Source organism: Nothobranchius furzeri, chromosome 7 (assembly GCF_043380555.1).
Source record: "Nothobranchius furzeri strain GRZ-AD chromosome 7, NfurGRZ-RIMD1, whole genome shotgun sequence".
Taxonomy (NCBI): Eukaryota; Metazoa; Chordata; class Actinopteri; order Cyprinodontiformes; family Nothobranchiidae; genus Nothobranchius; species Nothobranchius furzeri.
Genome location: NC_091747.1, coordinates 67,708,465 through 67,728,900, shown reverse-complemented (window position 1 = coordinate 67,728,900; position 20,436 = coordinate 67,708,465). Strand labels below are relative to the sequence as shown.

Here is a 20,436-nt window from a genome sequence, read left to right as displayed (position 1 = left end):
TCCAGGAGGGGAGCAGGGCCTGATGATGATGTTATTTTCCATTAGGGCTTTACAAGATTTTCAAAATAAAATTCAAAATTGGCAGAAACAGGAAAATGCATGAATGCAGCCAAAAATGTACATATATACTTTTTCTTTTCCCAAATAAAACAATATCACATGGTAAAAAGCTCCAGAAGTTATTTTACATGATACGGCCCCTTTGAGAAGCTGATCCAACTTCAGAAGTTGTCAAAAGATCAAGTTCTGCTTGATATTTCAGCCGCTGATTATAACAAATGGGTGGGAGAATTTGAGCATTGTGTGTCTGATCCTCTAGTTGGTTTAAAGGCGACTTTATTTTTTCATTATCAGTTTTCTTGGGTTGGCTTGCTGCTGTAAATATGCCGTACAAACCTCCCATGGTGTATCTATCAAAATATCACAAAGGATGGTAACTGAAAAAAGTGATAACATTCATTTGTAAAAAAAAATCTTTAAATTTCATGTTTGTCATTATAAAATGGAAGAGGTCTTGCCCCAAGTGGAGGAGTTTAACTATTGCAGAGTTTAGGTAAGCAGCGGGTCTACTCTGAGCCCCTCCCTGATGACCAAGCTTCTCACCCTATCTCTAAGGGAGAGCCCAGCCACCCTGCAGAGAAAACTCATTTCATCCGCTTGTATCCGCGATCTCGTTCTTTTGGTCACTACCCAAAGCTCATGACCATAGGTGAGGGTAGGAACGTAGATCGACCGGTAAATCGAGAGCTTCGCCTTCTGACTCAGCTCTCTCTTCACCACGACAGACCGGTACAACGCCCGCATCACTGCAGACCGCAGCACCAATCCGCCTATCGAACTCACGCTCCAGCATTTACTTGACTCGTGAACAAGACCCAAGATACTTAAACTCCTCCACTTGGGGCAGGACCTCATCCCTGACCTGGAGAGGGCATTCTACCCTTTTCTGACTCAAGACCGTAGTCATGGATTTAGTGGAGCTTATTCTCATCCCAGCTGCTAGCCACCAAAACGGATGCCCTCCACACCTTGGCTGACGCTAGAAATCCTGTCCATAAAGGTTATGAACAGAATCTGTGACAAAGGGTAGCCTTGGTGGAGTCCAACTCTCACTGGGAACGAGCCTGACTTACTGCCGGCAATGCGGACCAAGCTCTGACACCGGTCATACAGGGACCTAACAGCCCGTATCAGAGGGCCTGGTACCCCATACTCCCGGAGTACCCCCCACTAGGCCGCCCAAGGGACGCGGTCAGATGCCTTCTCCAAATCCACAAAACACATGTAGACTAGTTGGACAAACTCTCACACACCCTCCAGGATCCCCCTAAGGGTAAAGCGCTGGTCTAGTGTTCCACGGCCAGGACAAAAACCACATCGCTCCTTCTGAATCTAAGGTTTGACAATCCATCAGACCTTCCTCTCCAGAACCCCTGGACAGACCTTACCAGGAAGGCTCAGGAGTGTGAACCTCCCTGTAATAATAAACACCTCATTCACCTCCTTAGGATCGGAGAACAAATTACCCGATGTGTCTTTAACCTGACCTATCTGTCAAGAAGAAGCCTGACGTTTCAGTTGGTGGGCCAAGAGTCTACTTGTTTTATCCCCATGTTCCTAATACGTTGTGCTTGTATGAAGTAGCAGTCGTTCAGCATCTGCAGGAGAGAGTAAATTAAATTCAGTCTGCAAGTAATATCTTACGTAAATCAGGAGTGGGATACCACAAATTAGTGTCATCACATTTTAAAGTTTGGGTTTACGATCTTTGCTGGAATGAGCAGAGAAAGAGCCGCAGATGCATGCTTTAAAAGATTTCCATAACAACGACCTTGTGGTAGTGTTGTTGTCATTTGATGTCATAAAGTCATCAAATTTGGACTTAATAAAGGCAACAGAAGTGCCATCTGAGAGTGGTGAAGATTTAAACATTCAGGGTGAGGAAAAAGAGAAATGGGCCATGAGTTTGATATCTACACTAAGTGGTGCACGATCTAGGCCACAAACTACTTTTTTGTTTGTCATGATGGCCACCCCTCTGGCCCTGGAACCAAACACTGAATCTGTCTGTCTGTCCCACCCATGGACATTTGAGCTTAGCATGATCCTTTCTACGAATATGGGTATCTTATTAAAAGAGCACATCACCTCTTTGATGTAATAAATGAGAGAATACGCTGGATCTTTTTACTGGGCTTTCATCCCCTCACATTCCAAGTCAAAAATCACACATCACACACGAATATAAAACAAAACTACTACCGCTAACCCTAACCCTAACACAAAAACACTTACTGAACAGCGGTAAAGAAAAGAAATATTGAAACAGCAAAGCCTACCCCTCCCCCACACAGCAATAGCCCCATCCCCGAACAGTCAAGCCTGCAGTGCTTGCGCCTAGCGGAGCAAACCAATCGAAAGCACTCCCAACAATGAATCAAATCGTCTTCAACCAACTCTCCAACTTAGTCACTTTTAAATGAAATACAAAGCACAAGTTTTACGGTCCCCGCAATTTGGCTTCCACTCTCCTACTGAGATGCTGATGCTGCACTCTGTTTCTGCCTTCAGCACCAGGGCCAGCTACTCCTCCCACTCCAACTACCAGCCAAGCCCCAGCGGAGTTCAGCACCATGGAGAGAGGCACTCCCTGACCCAGCAGCAGCAGTTCCAAATCCTCACCTGAAGATATTCAAGTGGAGTTTTTTAAATTATTTTAACCCCCCCCCCCCCTCTCTCTCTCTCTCTCTCTCTCTCTCCCCCTCTCTCTCTCTCTCTCTCTCTCTCTCTCTCTCTCTCTCTCTCTCTCTCTCTCTCTCTCTCTCACACACAGCTTAATCAACATTGTTTTGTTTAACTGTGTGTGGGGAAAATGCCGACAACGTTAGGAAAAAATCAGTTTAATCAAATGAAAATAAAATGGTTCTAGTATTTCATATTTCCTAGTTCCTACTGCATGAGTTCAGATGCATTAATTCATGCACTTAAACATTAATGTTCTGATTTTACTGAAAAACTTGTTCTGTAATAGTTTCTTTACTGTTGTGATCAAAACTATTTAATCTCAGTTCTGAGGCTGCTCTGTAAATAGTTTTCTAATAAACACACATATCAACTTCTGATCGATCCATATCATTTTCAGATTTAAAATAATGTATTGATGTAAACCACGCCCACTAATTTCCTAATAATAAATAAGAGGTGCATTCATCTGTGTATCTGCTTTGATCCACATTAGTGATGTTTTCAGCACCAGAACAACGAAGCAAAGAAACAGATTCCTGAGTTTATGTTAGTAATTTTATTTATTAGGAGCATCTGACCTGTTCTATTTTTCTCTGAAATGAGATCAGACCAGTGCTTCTATGGGTTTTCTCCTCTCTGCACTAGAAACATGTACTTTATTATAATGTTCACTGTAATGCATCTTGATGTTCTTAACACATAAATTAAATCAAAGATATTGGTCAATAATGCCAAATATGTAAATTTGTGTTTCAGTCATTTTTATACTGACTTAAAAATACTTCATTAAGTCTACTAAGCAGGGGTGTAGAAGGTGTTTAACAGGGCCAGCCCAGTAATGGTCTTGGACCAAAATAAAGGGGGCAGATGGAGATGTTTTTCCAGACGCCAAGAAAAATTAAATACACCCCCCCCCCCCCCCCCTTCAAAGTGTGTCACTGAGAGTTTAAAACAAAAATTATTCTTGTGCAAATATTGGTGTACTCACCTTTAATACTAGTCATTAAAATGCAGCAGTTGCTGGATTGGTACAGTTCAAAGTGGAGGGCATCAAATAAAACAATATTAACATAAAGGTGAGACGTGTCATAATCCCACCACCACAACAGCTGGAAAACTTCCTAGGGGAAACACTGTAACTTGTTGAGTACTTAGTACTTTTGATATACTTTGTGGATTACTCTAGTCCTTCCTGTTTAAGTAGTTTTGACCTAAGAGCTATTTTGTGATAAGTACATTTTTAGTTGTTGTATTTCATGGGTTTTGAGTTGTTAGTTAACCCTGAGATAACTTCTGAGTTACAAGACAGTAACCTGCTTATTTGGTAAGCAGGTAATTCTACGTGATTGACAAGAACATTTTTCAACAATGAGAATAGATTGGGGGGCTCAATTTTGTCCGGATGGAACACAGCTGGTGTGGTATGTTTTGGATTTTATTGGATATTTTGGAAGGAGTGGAGTATTATATACCTCTCCCAGTTGTCTGTCGAGGACTTTGAAGACACATGAATTTTTGGATTTCTTATCACTGGATTTCTTCTGACTGAAGTAGGAGGATTTCTGGTATTTTGGTCATTTGGAAAGTCAGGGGCAGTTGGAGTGTCACCTGAACTCAAGGAAAGTCTCAGCCGAGTGGGGATATTTAGGCCCGAACAGCGAAAGCGCTGCGAAGGCCTCTTGTTTTTGCTCTGATTATTCTTTCTTTCTTTCTTTCTTTCTTTATTATTCCAGTGCCGCTTTGAACGGCTTTTTGGGGACCTTAACATACCCCAAAACTCACAATATTTTGCATATTTGTCAGGCCTGGTGAAAAATTTGATATTTTAAAGGTCCCAAAAAAATCGCAAAGAAAATGGCTGAACAGCGCCCCCTACAAAGTGAAAAAAAACCCTCTCCATAAAGCTTAGTTTATCGTACAGTTATGAAATTTGGTACACTTCTAGTACTCAACAGTCCGCACAGAAAAGTCTCTTGCAAGCATGGTCAATATCAAACAGGAAGTCGGCCATTTTGGGTTGAAATGGCGATTTTTAGCCGTTTTTGCCGTTTTTAGGGTCCGTTTCTGATTGGATTGCTCGATCATTTTTCGCACAATCGTCTCAAAAATTGTGTAAAATTGCTCAGAAGGGATGGGCGAACAAAATGAGATGAGAATTCAGAGTTTTCGTATATGTTGAAGGGGCGGGGCCAGGCCTCAAAATTTGACTACTCGCCAAAAATATTTAAATTGCTTTAACTTCATAACTGAATGGAATAGAGTTACCAAACTTTCTGTGGTCATTCGTCATCCACCCACAAAGTAAATTGAATGGTCGGATGATGACATCACACAAGCCCCGCCCCCTCAGGACCAAAAAGATCAAGTTTTACTGTGAAAGGTCCCAAATGGCCCCATTTCACTTAATCACCACGAATATGTTTCAAATGAGAAAAAATAATTGTGAATAAAAATGTAAGGAAATGGAGAGAGAAAATGAATAGGAAAGAGGGAAATCTTGAATTAAAGACTGAAAACCAGATACTGATATTTTCTGATATGAAATTTTAATGCCGATATCGGTTGATATAAATGGTAGACTGATATTATTGGTCTTTCCTAAAAATAGCACAGAACTGAACACATTTTTTCTGAGTAAGTGTTCAGAAAGACTGGCCAGCTTTTGTAATGTTTGGAAAGTCTACAAACTTTCTAAAAGGCTCTATAGATGCATTTCTGAAGCGTGTTCATTAATAATTTTAAAAGCTTCTCTCTGGATGTCCGAGGACCGTTTTTGTAGGCATTAGTTTTAGGATAGAAGGTTCTGAAAGTTTAAATGTATTATTTATCATGATACCAACACAAACTCTCTTTAGGATCTTAGTTCAAACACAGAAACAAAACCCCTCACCTGCTTGTCACAGCAACCACCACCAGCCACTGGTCAGAGGTGGTCACCATGGTATAAATACAAACCAGTGCGATGACATCATCAGGGTAGGTGGATTATTATAACAACGAGTTAGCTGCCATGCCCCATTCATCACATTAGCACACTGCTAAACCCATTTGGCTCTAAGGCTTGAGACAGGAGAACTTGTTCCTCATTGTAGATTTGTGTAGCGGCGTTGCTGCTAAAGAGCACTTCAGCAGCAGGTAGGGTTAGTGTACTCTGATGGTTTCAGAGTCTTATGAGTACCGAAGAGGGGAAAAGCTGTAAACTGTGCACAAAACGTGATTTCCTCACATGAGAACATGAGAGGAAACCATGGCCTAAATGAGGAGGGGACCAGTATGCTAGGCAGCAGGTTGGTGGTGTAAATGGTACATGGCAGTGCAGGTTGGCTGGCATTGTTATACTGATCCACCCACCTTAATGGGGATCCTTTAGGGGTGGCAATCCCATAGCCTTTGGAATCCAGGTTTCCTCCGACTTTCATGGTGTCACAGGGTTTTCTCTGCTCGATGTACTCGTTCATGGTGGACTCCAGCAGGTAGGCGTACTTTCCTTTGGACTTCCTGACACGTTGCACGCCCTCTGAGGTTTTTTTGACAAAGACCGAAGGCTCTGCTGATTTCATGTACTGCCACATCTTGTCAAACAGGGCAATTTTAGAGCGCTAAAAACAAGACACATAAAACAAGTACATAAGTAGTAAAACTTATTTTGTGGTACCATCATTATGTCAGCTTAGTGCACAGAGGACCGCCTCCAGAAAATTTTGATAGGGGTGGCCAGACAGGGCCAAAGAAGTTTTTGGGGTGGCACACCAAATTGGTCCTTGTGGTAACTCTGGGAGAGTTTAGCCTGTGGCGATATATTGCATTGCTCCTTTATTTGTTTTTATTAAAAAAAACAGTATGTTTCCAAAACATTTAAAGAGCAAGTCACCCCTGCCAGAGTATTACTCCGCTCCCACTTCCTGTTTGAAAAATGCAACAAATGCTGTTGCCTAGCAGACCGAGAAGGCGGAGCCGCTAACAAATACACACACACAGGCTCACAACGACATTGTGACATCATATGGTACCAGCCAACGTTCTAGGGTACCTCTTAGCCAATAGCGATGGCGGATTTAAATTCAAATGCAGTGCAGAGTTTTTACCTGACAACGGCAGAACGCTGACAGTTTTAGGCACAAAATAAAAATTTTAACTAAAACACTCTAAAGTGCAAAACTGCTGACTACACGTGTCTGTAGCACGATTAGACGCACATTTATATAGTTTACCTCCTACCAGTTGCCATAAAGTCTGTTATCTCCCTGTTAATATTTCCTGTTTATCACTTACACAAATGATTAATTCATAAAGAAATGCTGCTAATTTAGGCCTAGTCCACACGTAGCCGGGGTTTTTAAAAACGAATATCCGCCCCTCCAAAAACTTGCATCCACACCACCGCGTTTTAAAAAAACAAGCTCTGTCCACACGTACCCGGATAAATACGTTGTTAAGGACATGCCAGACCTGTAGGCGGCAGTACTTCCCCCGTTCTTAACCTCGTCCTTCGTCTGTGGTCTTCCGCAAGGAGCAGTAATTCCGCTTGCAAAAACAAACAAGCAGAAAGCGCTTGGACAATTGATGGATCGGGTAGTGACAGAGCGCAGCTCTGAGGGCTTCCATGATGCCGGCTAGTGTAAACACAGGTCGCACACGTGATGTCAGCATTTTTTGTCGCGGAAAGTGACGTTGCGGACCTTAAAACTCCGGTTTTGTCCGTCCACACGCAGACACCCAAAACGGAGAAAACGCAGATCTTCACTTTGGCCGGAGTTTTTAAAAAGATCCGTTTTCGTGTGAAAAATCCCCGGCTACGTGTGGACAGGGCCTCAGTTTAATATACCTTCATCAGTTCCCTGACGCCACTGTCTAACATAATCAATTCAGGTAGTTGCCACGCTGCCAAAGACAGTTTACACTGACAGTGAACGAACCACTGACGCGTGTCATTACAGCAATGGTGGCGCTGCAAGATGGCGACCTACAAAAATCACTCGCCAGTCTGTAATTTATGGTGTCTCCATGTATTTTCAGAAGGTTGTGCATTATGTCCCTGAGACCCTCAATTGGGACTGCACTCTGATCGACTTTCTTCATTGTTTGTCTTTGTTAAATTGATTATATTCCACCAATATTATACCCATTTGCATTACCAAGGAGCATATAAGCAATACATGACAGGAACGTGAAAAGCAATCCCACTCAAAGGAAGTTTGTTCAACGTTTCTGATTTACCTTTAAGTGCATTTATTGCCACGCCCCAGCTTACAACAAAAGTTTCAGCTGTCTCCAAGATAACTACAATCACCTGTTGTGGTAGGAACATGAACAAGAACTTACCCGGAAAAATTCTTTGGTGGATCCAGAGTCTAGAGTCCCATACGCTATCTCTGTCTGTTTAGCCAGGTCCTCTGCACTCTCAATGGGAGAAACCATTCTTTCTACCGTCAGAAAGGCAGCCAGGTTGGCAGTATATGATGAGATGATGATGAGTGTGAAAAACCACCACACCCCTCCAACTATACGACCTGAGAGAGACCTGCACACACAAAACAGCTCAGGTCATTCAGAGTTTCTATCCCAACACCGTCAGACTGCCCCAGGGCAGCTGTGGCTACACAGTAGCTTACCATCATCGGTAGAGTGCACGAACAATAGAAAGCACTAAGTGACTAGAAAAGTGCTATATGAATCCAATCCAGTATTATTGCTATTATCATTGTTGTTGTTATTATTATTAACAAAATATGGCTTCAAAGCAGGTGTGTTTCAGCAGGAAACCCAGTTTTTGTGTGATGCATTTGCTTTGTTGAGGACTTGAACAATAAAAGTATATTTTTAGTCATAATAATAATAATAACAAAAACAAACATAGCAACAACATCTTTATTCTTATCTATGAGGGGTGGTATGTAAATGCCCGTTAGTAATGTAGCAGGATGAAATAAGCCTGCTCCAAATTAGGTGGGTTGGCGCATACCGGCTTCCGTACTCATGAGGGCGCTGTGGGTATAAAAGGGAGCTCTGCTCTAGTGATGGGAATTACGGCTCTTTTTTAGAGAGCCGGTTCTTTTGGCTCAGCTCACCAGAAAGAGCCGGCTCTTTCTGCTCCCAAGTGGCTCCTCAGAGTTTTTGTTGCGTAGAGTACATTTATAACCAAAATAATGCAAAACAGTATGTAAAATGATTTACTAATGTAAAAATTATGCAATATATCAAATATTTATCATTTCTATGGATTTAATAACTGAACACTCCCAACTCCTGTGGCTAACGTCTAGTTCCTGAAACAGTAGCACCAGAGCTTTTTTTCCTCACAGAGATCGACTAAAGGCATTCATTTTTACTAGAGAGATGATCAAACTTGGTTTTTAAAAATTTTAAGAGAATTATTGAGCATACTAAAACGTGTGTGTAAGTACAACTCGCTATTAATTGATTGCAATGTTATTGATGTCTCTCTCTCACACACACACACACACACGCACACACACACGCACGCACACACACACACACACACACGCACGCACACACGCACGCACGCACGCACACACACACACACACACACACACACACACACACACACAGGGAGTCTTACCAACCTTGGTGAGATGTCACATCCCTGGCGCATGAAAGCACCCAGAGAAAACCAGAGAGAATTAAAGATCCCAAACTCGTTGATGGACTCTGTTGTTAGCGGCAGAGCTCCATCCTCTGGCTCCTCCAGAGTCCACTCATACGGACTGAACCTCGACACCTACAGTGATGACAACACGCTGATTATTTCCGAATGTCCTATTAGATGTTCACAAAACAGTAATATTAGAACAGTCCAGTGAATTAGGGTTCATTTAGAACTGTTGTTCCATGTTTCCTCTGTATTTGTCTATAACAAGACTGTACGGCAAGTTATTTTATCATTTAATCAACAACAACACTCTAATTTCTGTTCTACATAGCGGATAAATAATTCATCTATCCATAAAGAATTTATCCCTTTACAAATGAATTGTTTGAAGCAGAATCTCTGAAAAGCAGCAACAGATATCGTCTAGAGTTCAAAACCTTTATATAACGTAATCGTGAACTTTATAACCACTTTATAGAATGTGTGTGTGACTTATGTATGTTAACACAGGTACCCTACACCCCCAGCAGGTCCCTGAGGTCCAGTGACCAAAGACTACTGGTTGTGCAGCACCAGGCTAAAGGTCAAAGGTGACAGATCATCTGCTGCTGTGGCCCCCAGACTCTGGAACTCTCTCCCCCTGAGCCTGAGATCAGTGGATGGTGGTGGTGGTCGCAGGGACTAGTGACATCTGCGTACAGCAGACTCACCTCTCAGTGCGCCCCAGAGCAGCTGTGGCTACAGCGTAGCTTCTCACCACCAGGGTGTGAATGGCTGAATGACTGATTGTGATGTAAAGTGTATTGAGGGGGTTCCAGGACTCTAGAAGGCGCTGTATCAAATACAGCAAATAAACGTTTAACTGTAACATGTTGGCTCTGACAGAACTACGGTTTTGGTGACATCCTGACAGCCTTCATGATCTGGATTGTTTGAAGGACAATCTGATTCTGTTGACCACATTAGACACGTTCGACTTTTGAATGAGTTCACATTTTAAATCACCGAGCGTTATCATGTCCTCAGAAACAAGCTGGCTTACCAGAAAGAGTACGACGCTGACTCCTATGTAAGCGAAGACGATGCACATCCAGATCTCATAGGCCAGTGGGTCCAGAAAGGAGAAGACTCCCGGTTTGGATTTCTGAGGCTTTTTGATCATGATAGAGATTCCCAGAGACATGAAGGGTTTGGAGAAATCAATCACCTCTTCACGTACAAGTGTAATAGTCAGTGGAGCAACGGCAATGTCTGCTTTCTGCAGGAGAACACAAACAGACGGATGTTTGGTTAGATGTCAGATAAAGCCAGGATTGCAGGACTTACAACCTGACAACAAGCTTCAGTCATGTTCTCTTATGAATGAGTGAATGAGTGACAGTAGTGTAAAACACTCTGGAGTTCTCTAATCTACACAAGTGCAGACCCTTTACCATAACACAGCTGCATGTCCACAGATGGATGTGCGAGGAGGATGTGTGAGCTATATGAGATGTCATGATGGTCTTCGTCATTCCAACACTGTTTCTAATGCCGCATCAGGTGAAGACAGACCAGCTCTGGTGCTGGAGTCCTGGACCTGACACGACCGGTAAAATCCCCCCAGTCCAGTGTTATCCCAGCGTGCTCTTTCACCCGTTCTACCCAAACAGCCAGGTGGCACAGACCTGCTGCTTTTGTTATCATACAAATGCTTCTTCTTACATCTGTGCTGCCTGTGACCTTTCAACAATGAACGTGTTAATCGTGTGTTTTCATCAATCAAAAACTGTGAATGAACAAAAGAGGAATCTAGAGCAGATCAGTATCTGGTGTGACCACCCTCTGCCTCCAGAACAGCATCAGATCTTCTAGCTACACTGGAACGCAGCTGCTGAAGGAGCTGGGAAGGTAGGCGGTTCCAGACGTCCTGGAGAACTAACCACAGATGTTCTGTGGAAGTTGGCTTCCTCACATCCTTTTATCTCCTCATGTAATCCCAGACACACTCCATGATGCTGGGATCAGGCTCTGTGGGGCCAGACCATCACCATTGACCATTGAGCAGGATTGATGGTTTATCCCTTGAGGTCCACGTGGCAGGGGTAAGGTGGTGCTCGCTCCTCACTCCTGCCACGTGGACCCAAGGGATAAACCATCGATGCTCAATGGTCAACTTTCCTCGCGGGGTCACCCATTAGGACAGTGGGAGGGTTGAGGGAAGAAGGTGGCAGAGGAGGTAAGCACTTGCCCTGTAACCGGGGGGTTGCAGGTTAGAGCCCAGTCTGTCCCGGAGTCTGTAGGCAAGACGATTCAGCCTCCTGCCTGCAGGTGGTGGTCAGAGGGACTGCTGGTGCCTGTGTACGGCTGTCTCATCAATGTCAGTGCGCCCCAGGGCAGCTGTGGCTATGATGTAGCTTATCAGTGTGCAAATGACTTGTGTTGTAAAGTGCCTTGGGGGGTTGTGGAGCACTCGAGGGTGCTATATCAGAATGTAGGTCGTTTACCATTTGTTCATATTTCTGAAAGCGTTCTTTGTCAACAGCATTTTTTCCACTTGACTAAAACCTTTGCACTGCACCGTATTCTGTGCCTGGCCCAAAAAGGTCCCACACTCTAATATGTCCTTGGACCATCTTTAGCTGTGATTACGACTCACACATCCCAGCACATCCCAAAAACTCTCAACGGGGTTAAGGTCTGGACTCGGTCTGGATGTCTCACGCTCCCTGAACCACTCTCTCACTATCTGAGCCTGATGAATCCTGGCATCGTCACCCTGGAATATGCCCGTGACATCAGGGGAGATGGTCATTCGGTATGTTCAAGTAGTCAGCTGACCTTACGCTTGGAGCACATCCTGTTGCTGAACCTAGACCTGACCACCTGCAGCAAGCCCAGATCATAACACTGCCCCCACAGGCTTGAACAGCAGGCACTAGGCATGATGGGCGCATCACTTCATCTGCCTCTCTTCTTACCCTGATGCGCCATCACTGTGGAACAGGGTCCATCTGGACTCATCAGACCATCCATCCATCCATTTTCTGCCGAGTGACATTATCCATCCAGGGTGTCCTGGGTCTTCCCTTGAGTCTCTTCCCAGTTGGACGTGCCCTGAAATCCTCACCAGGGAGGTGTCCAGGAGACAACCTGACCAGATGCCACCTCAACTGGCCACCAGGCGCTTGCCAATGTGCCCCCAGCTCCAAGCCTAGCTCCAGAGAGGGGCCCCTTTTACCCCGCGTCCAGGCAAGGGAACACTGTTTCCATTAGTATTGTTCGTCATAAGGAGTCTTTGGGCTGCTCCTTGTCTGATCCCTTACCAAGGATCTGTTTGCCACGGGCGACCCTACCAGAGGCATAAAGCCTCAGACGTCTTAGCTCCTAGGATCATTGGGACACTCAAACCCCTCCACCACGGGGAGGGTGAGGGTCTCATCAGACCAGTTTTTAATAATGCGCTGAATAAATCTTAACCCAGTTTTAGTCGTTTCTGCTCGGGACGTCCCGACACAACTTTATTCACTTCCGATACGACACCAATATTGCAGCCTTCAGTATTGACCGATACCGATATCACTCCGATACGGTATCAGCACGAATCCTACTTACGTTTACCTACTTTGTAATGTGCAATGTATGAAAGGCCTAATCAGGTGATATAACTCAAACAGAAAACAAAAGCCGGCAACAGTAAAGTATAAAAACCTGACCAATATTTTATTGCCTTTGGTTGCATAAATGTGAAGAGCTGAGGTCAGGGACAAGAGGAAAAAACACAATATGGTGTCTAAAGTTTAAAGTTCACTCGCTGAGAAAACCGTCCTGCTATGGTTTGTGATCCTGCTTCAAACGCACGATGAGGTTGGACGTACTAATCTTCCCCTGTTCTGTTCCACCACGGGAAACTTGCATAACAAGTGTTGCACTGAGTCAAACAGTCTTTCGGACTTTAACGAAAAATACAGCCACATGGCCGACATTGTTCCTCGCGACTTAGCTAGCACACGCTGTTCTGATCACGTGGACTTTGCATGCTGGATGTGGGCGCTGCTGGATAGAATTCCTGGAATGGAATTTAAAGTGGAACGTGCCGCTAATATCAGAGCTTTTTGATGCAGTCCGATATAATCCATACAGTGTTGGGCCGATATCCGATATCGATACGGAACAGGTCATCCCTAGTTTCTGCATCTCCTTAGACATTTTCTCTGCTTGATGCATGCCGACGATCTGACCCTTCTGAAACAGACGAACATATTTTCCACGACCACCAGATGTCGTTCCACGTGGTTGTTTAAGGAATGAGAAGTAGCTCATTGCACCAGTTGGGCTAAATAACTTGTTGCAGCTGAAAGATCATCACCCTGTAGTAATTATCCTATAGGAGGCTCCCACCTGTGTGTTTAGTTAAATCCAGGTGGACTTTTATTCGGCCAGGCGGTGTATTTATTTATGTAATTGTATAATGTGTGTGTGTGTGTGTGTGTGTGTGTGAGAGAGAGAGAGAGAGAGAGAGAGAGAGAGAGAGAGAGAGAGAGAGAGAGAGAGAGAGAGAGAGAGAGAGAGAGAGAGAGAGGTTTTTCACATCTTACCCCATACACCAGTTCTCCCACCATACCATTCCAGATTTTGGTCTCAGCATCTCTTGCTCCATATTTACCATCTCCAACTATCTTTAGTTGGTAGCGTATCCCACAATGCTTTGCAATCTCTGCAGCCAGGTCCACACAGTAACCTAAACATGGACAATAACAATAATACTGACGTAAATGAAGTTGGGTGAGTAGAAGTCTTTCACACGTTACATTTATTACATGCTGGGAGTCCCACGCTATGTTTTCTGTTGTTTTTATGTAAACTGTAGGAAAGCCAAGAGAAGTAAAAACAGACCCATCTTCTAAGACTGACCACATTTTCTTTTTCTCTCAACCTTTAAGGTGTAGGGCCTGAGCGGGTCTCTGCAGCCTGACAGAGGGGGCTTCTCCTAACCCCCCGTAGGCTGGGCATTTCTACCTTTCTATTAAATATGGTCTGTAGTGAACTTAAAGGTAGGCTGATTTTAAAGAGAGAAACGACTCCATTAATGACCTTTAAAGGTCCGATTTCGCACCTAAAAACAACTTTTAGTTGATTTTTTATTTTGACTTTCTGCGCTCACCTTTACCTGTAGCTGGACACTCCTCCCTTTTGTGGACAGTACATATTACAAAATAAATACTGGGAAAAATGAGAAAAGAAAACATGGTTTCACCGGCCTTTTGGGGCTTCAGTGAGAAAAAGAGAAGCCTTGAAAAAGTCATTTTAATAAAGAACTTTTCTTCTTCTCGCCTTTCGGGGTTGGCTGTTCTCCTAATGCCCCTCATTTAGATAGCTACGCATGTTTAGCATAACGTGCTACACCCAGCCTGTCAAACACAGGAAAGACAAATATACAACCATTTCAACTAAAGGTTGATTCCACCAGAATCTGTCGGCTACAGAGTCAGCGTCTTCCCCCTGAGTTTGTGTTGAAGGACCAAAGATCACCGCAGCAGAGAGATTCAAACGGTGTTGGTCTGACGACGACGTAGGGGACAGACAGACTTGGGTGGATGGTTTCCTACTTGTTACTTACAGATACACCAATAATAATAATACTATTGCTAGCATGCATTGGAAGGCTATGAATCTGAGGCAATAAAAGACAGAGGTGAGGGTTTATGCATTAACAAGACATTCAATAAATGAAGAGGGCTGTTGAAAAAGTTCATCTCCACATCCAGACACCAGCTGGGATGTTTCTGCTCACACACTTTTTATGTTTTGTTCCAACAACACACTCCTCTGGTATCGACCTTCTCTCTTGTGCTCACTCCTGATTAATATTTCCATTTGGATGCCTCCACCTCCACGAATCCACCTTCCTGTCAGCGCACCTTACCCCGTTGGGCAGATGCTGTCAGTCATACCTTTGCCTTTGTTGATATAACAAGTTCATCTATCGGTTCACATAAGATTAATATCAAGGTTTTAACTTTCACTTCACATAAATGTGTAAAAACATTTCCACTTCACTGAGTTAGCCTCTGAGTATCTGAGGGAAGGCGTGATTTCTGAGGTATTTTGGTAACGCCTTTTAACCCTCCCTCTGTCTTCATGGGTGTGATCCCGCCAGGAAAGTTGACCATTGAGCAGGATTGATGGTTTATCCCTTGAGGTCCACGTGGCAGGGGTGAGGTGGTGCTCACTCCTCACCCCTGCCACGTGGACCCAAGGGATAAACCACCATCACCCATGAAGACAGAGGGAGGGTTAAACGTGTCAAATTCTGATTCGCCACATTTATAAACAAAAGTTGGTAAATACAAGAATCATTTCCTGATCTGGAAGACTACTTCACCATTCACTCGATAAGGCCAATCAGGTGAGCAAACATTTTGGAAACCATCCTATCTTTTGACCCCAAGGTCAAAGCCTCTTTGCAACACCTGAATGATATCAGACACAACGGCTCTTTTAAGAGCGACCAAACAGCCTCAGACACGAAACAGACACCAGCTTGCTGCTGTCACCTGGAGATAAGCTAGACTAGACGGGTTGTACTCTGAGCTGTCTACTAGCTTCGGTACTAGTGGTCCACACCATCGGCAGTGTCCATCTTGCCCTCCTGACCCCCTGGATTGCTTGGGGAATTTCACACAAGGGTGCATAGACCAGCACAAATTGTGTCGGGTGGTTTTGGAAACAAATCTCTAGCTTATAGCCCCACTGATTTTACCACCCAGACACCACACGCTCTCTCAGATACTTAAAATGTTTTGCTAAAACATCTAGCTCACATTCAATCATCTGTTATCTGTGCAACCATCATTTCATGTACAGTCATTTAGTTTAGGAAAATATGATTAAAGTCATTTTTAAAAACTATATTCTTGACTTTGTGTGGATTAATGTGAAGTGTGTGTTCCCTGAGTAAGTCAAAGAAACTAAAGTCGTCTGATTAAGCATTCAAAGACCAATCAGATTGATATTTTATATTTATATGGATTATCACATCTTATTGATCATTTAATAAATAAATAAATGGCTAATCATTAATAGGGATGTGTATTTTTGAAATTCTGGCGATACGATACATATCACGATACAGGGGAGACGATACGATATATCACGATATATTGCGATACATTCAGTCAGACTTTACAAGCAATTTTTTTTACTGAATTTATTGTAAGAATGTTCAGTAAACAGTCCAAACTGATACGTAACATGTTTAACATGAGGAATCTGAACCATGATGGAGGGATTTACATGTCAGTGGTGGAAACAAAACCCGTTGCACACTGCTGCCAACTAGCGGGTGGCGATTGAATTGCGCAAAACGAAAAGAAAATACACAAATGTTTGCATGTAAATTCTTTCAGGAATTAGGTACACGGCTTTTGAATATTGATGTAATAATCGCAGGAAAAAATATCACGATATATTGCCATATCGATATTTTCTTACATCCCTAATCATTAACGCAACAACAATGAGAAATCATTATACCTCGCGCTTTACTACAGCATAGTTAAAGCTTCCTGTGCGTCATAGGGAATGCGTTGTTTCAGCTGTGAGGTTTAGACGATGGGATCAATGACAAAAAAAAGTTTGTCACAAACTCCATGGAAACTTTTTTGCCTTGGCCCCCAAAAGGCCTTGACACGGCCCTGGGTGTGTGACTGAGTTTTGAAGTTGATCTGAACTGCATCAAACATATAAATATTACGTGTGTCTGAGATCGGCCCGACTTTCCTCGAAACAAAATCCTCGTTAGGCCTCCTGAGTTTTGAAAGTCGTTCATTTTTCATGAGCGAATGGTCCCGAGCTTTCTGTTATAGGAATACAAATGTCCCCAGCTGAAAGACCACCAGTGAATCTGACCAACTTCTTCGTAGAGCTCATACAGGCTGTTAATGCCTTTGATTTAGTCTTCAGTACAGTTTCTAAGCTTCTCTCTTAACCTCCTCCTTTCTTTAGATGCTAAAAGGTTTATCTCATGGGGATTCCACCCACACACTCTCTTGAAAGACTACATCGCATTTTGATATCAGGTCATGTTGTGTTTGTTCTTGCCACACTACCACATGCACACAAAGTTAAAAAAAATATGTCAACAAAGAGACTTCATAAGAGACTTTACCTTCATATCGATCATTATCTTGGAACAGTTCAGCGTTCTTCTTTAGCATGACGTACGGAGCTTCCTACACACACAAACACACAAAATCTTTATTATATTGAACTTTAGGTCAAAAAGCATCTTCTGACTTTTACTTCAGGAGAGATTAAGACATGTTTTTGTCCATAGCTCTTGCATTTTTCATCTCGTGGCAGCAGAGAAGTTGTGTATTACCAGTATAGTCGTCACTATGACAGTCTTGTTTTCCATTCCCATGGTGTCATTGGGGTAAAGGTCGGACTTGGTGGCCACCATTTTATCCACTTCGTTCCAAAAGCCAATCTAACATCAACACATTCAAAAGTTAATAACATCCATCCATCCATCTTTACATTTATCCATCCATGCATCTATTTATCAATCCATCCATTTTGTATTTATCCATCCATCCATCCATCCATCCATTTTGTATTTATCCATCCATGCATCATCCATCCATCCATCCATCCATCAATCAATCCATCCATTTTGTATTTATCCATCCATGCATCATCCATCCATCCATCCATCCATCCATCCATTTATCAATCCATCCATCCATTTATCAATCCATCCATCCATCCATCCATCCATCCATCCATCCATCCATCCATTTATCAATCCATCCATCCATCTATTTATCAATCCATCCATCTTTACATTTATCCATCCATGCATCATCCATCCATCCATCCATCCATCCATCCATCCATCCATCCATCAATCAATCCATCCATTTTGTATTTATCCATCCATGCATCATCCATCCATCCATCCATCCATCCATTCATCTATCTATTTATCAATCCCCATCCATTTTATATTTATCCATCCATCCATCCATCCATCCATTTATCAATCCATCCATCCATTTATCAATCCATCCATCCATCCATCCATCCATTTATCAATCCATCCATCCATCTATTTATCAATCCATCCATTTTGTATTTATCCATCCATCATCCATCCAACCATCTATCCAGTTATCTGTTCATCTATCCATCTATCATCAATCCACCCATCCATTTATTCAACCATCCACATCCATCCATCTTTCTATTTATCACCCCATGTGTCATGTTCTGTGTCCCTTTGGTCCCCAGCCCCCTCCAGGTTTCCCTCATGTTCCCCCTAGGCACTCACTACTTATTTAGTTCATCCATTTTCAGTATTAAGAACCCCTGTATTTGATCTCCTCTTCCTTTGGTTCTGGTCTCTTTAAGTTCCTATATCTAACCCAGGATGTTTCTGGTTTCAGGTTTATCAGTTCACCTTTCTTTAGTTTTCTGTATGTTTGGATCATCTAGGTTGTATCTCCCTTTAGTTCATTTTGTTTCCTTCCCCATTTTGGTCTGGTTTCCTCCCCTGCCCCGTTCTGCTCTTCCTCTCAGTTTATTAGTCTCACCTTTGCACAATTGCCTAATCACCTAGTCCATGTGTATATAACCCTGTCTTGTCTCTCAGTGTTTGTTGGTCCATTGTCTTGTCAGCGTTGTTCTTGTTTCCGTCCTGTGCTCTCTAGGTTCCTGCTCTTAAGTTTGAGCTTTTGTTTTGGTTTTCAATGTTTTGTATTTGAGGCTTAGATTCCAGCACTTTGAATTTTAGCAACTCCTCCTAAATACAGGATTTTTAGTTTTTGCAACCGCTCCTGCCTGTGTCGCTCTGGGTTCCTGCATTTTGGGTCCAAACATCCTACCCTCAACGTGACACCATGCACTCACTATCTATCTATCTATCTATCTATCTATCTATCTATCTATCTATCTATCTATCTATCTATCTATCTATCTATCTATCTATCTATCTATCTATCTATCTATCTATCTATCTATCTATCTATCTATCTATCTATCTATCTATCTATCTATCTATCTATCTATCTATCTATCTATCTATCTATCTATCTATCTATCTATCTATTCGTATTCGTGCAGAGACAGTGTGGTCATCCGGTGGAAATGACAATTAGAGCTGGGTGTCGTCTGCATAACAGTGGTAGGAGAAGCCATGTGATTGAATGATCTCACTCAATGAGGTGGTGTATGCGGCAAAGAGAAGAGGTCCTAGTACAGAGCCCTGGGGGACTCCTGTGGCAAGATGGTGCACGGTAGAGGATTGTCCAAGCCAAGATACACTGAATGATCGTCCTGTGAGGTACAATTCAAACCAGGCATGTGCTTTCTCTGTGATGCCCATGCTAGAGAGTGTGGACAAAAGGGAGCCATGGTTGACAGTGTCAAATGCTTCCGATAAGTCGAGCAGGATAAGCACTGAGGATTTGCCTGTCGCTCTAGCTTCTTTTAAGGATTCCGTCACTGGTAACAGAGCAGTTTCAGTGTAGTGGCCCTTTTTGAACCCAGGTTGGTAAGGGTCAAGCAGACAGTTTTGTGAGAGGTATTCTGTGATCTGCTTGAAAGCCTCCCTTTCAATGGTTTTGAATCTATCTATAATAGAATAGATCTATCTATCTATCTATCTATCTATCTATCTATCTATCTATCTATCTATCTATCTATCTATCTATCTATCTATCTATCTATCTATCTATCTATCTATCTATCTATCTATCTATCTATCTATCTATCTATCTATCTATCTATCTATCTATCTATCTATCTATCCTTCAATTTAATAACTCATCCATCCATTTATTCATCCATCCATGCATCATCCATCTATTTATCCATCCATTTATCAATCAATCTATTTATCTATCCACCCATCCACCCATCCATCCATCCATCCATCCATCCATCCATCCATCAATCATCAATCTACCCATTCATGTATTCATCCATCCTTCCATCCAGCACTGGCTTAACTGATGTTTTCTTTTATTGAACCATTGGTTCTCCTTGAAGTACCTTAACAGGTCCGTTGTTCTTTAGCTCCATGATTGTCACTGAATAGT

General features: G+C 42.8%; 1 protein-coding gene across 3 annotated transcripts in view; it reads right to left on the bottom strand.

Annotated features, from left to right (window-relative positions):
• The window catches only part of LOC107382442 (glutamate receptor 2), a 57,731-nt gene that overhangs the window by 17,301 nt on the left and 19,994 nt on the right, over positions 1–20,436 (bottom strand). For all 3 annotated transcript variants that reach the window (XM_054751865.2, XM_070553611.1, XM_070553610.1), the window contains exons 9-16: positions 20,390–20,436; positions 17,718–17,825; positions 17,505–17,568; positions 13,933–14,075; positions 10,398–10,613; positions 9,330–9,484; positions 8,068–8,266; positions 6,097–6,344 (exon numbers count right to left, since the gene is read on the bottom strand). The exon at positions 20,390–20,436 is cut by the window's right edge and continues 58 nt beyond it. In XM_054751865.2, coding sequence (XP_054607840.2) covers positions 6,097–6,344; positions 8,068–8,266; positions 9,330–9,484; positions 10,398–10,613; positions 13,933–14,075; positions 17,505–17,568; positions 17,718–17,825; positions 20,390–20,436 — 1,180 coding nt within the window. The remainder of the gene's footprint in view (positions 1–6,096; positions 6,345–8,067; positions 8,267–9,329; positions 9,485–10,397; positions 10,614–13,932; positions 14,076–17,504; positions 17,569–17,717; positions 17,826–20,389) is intronic.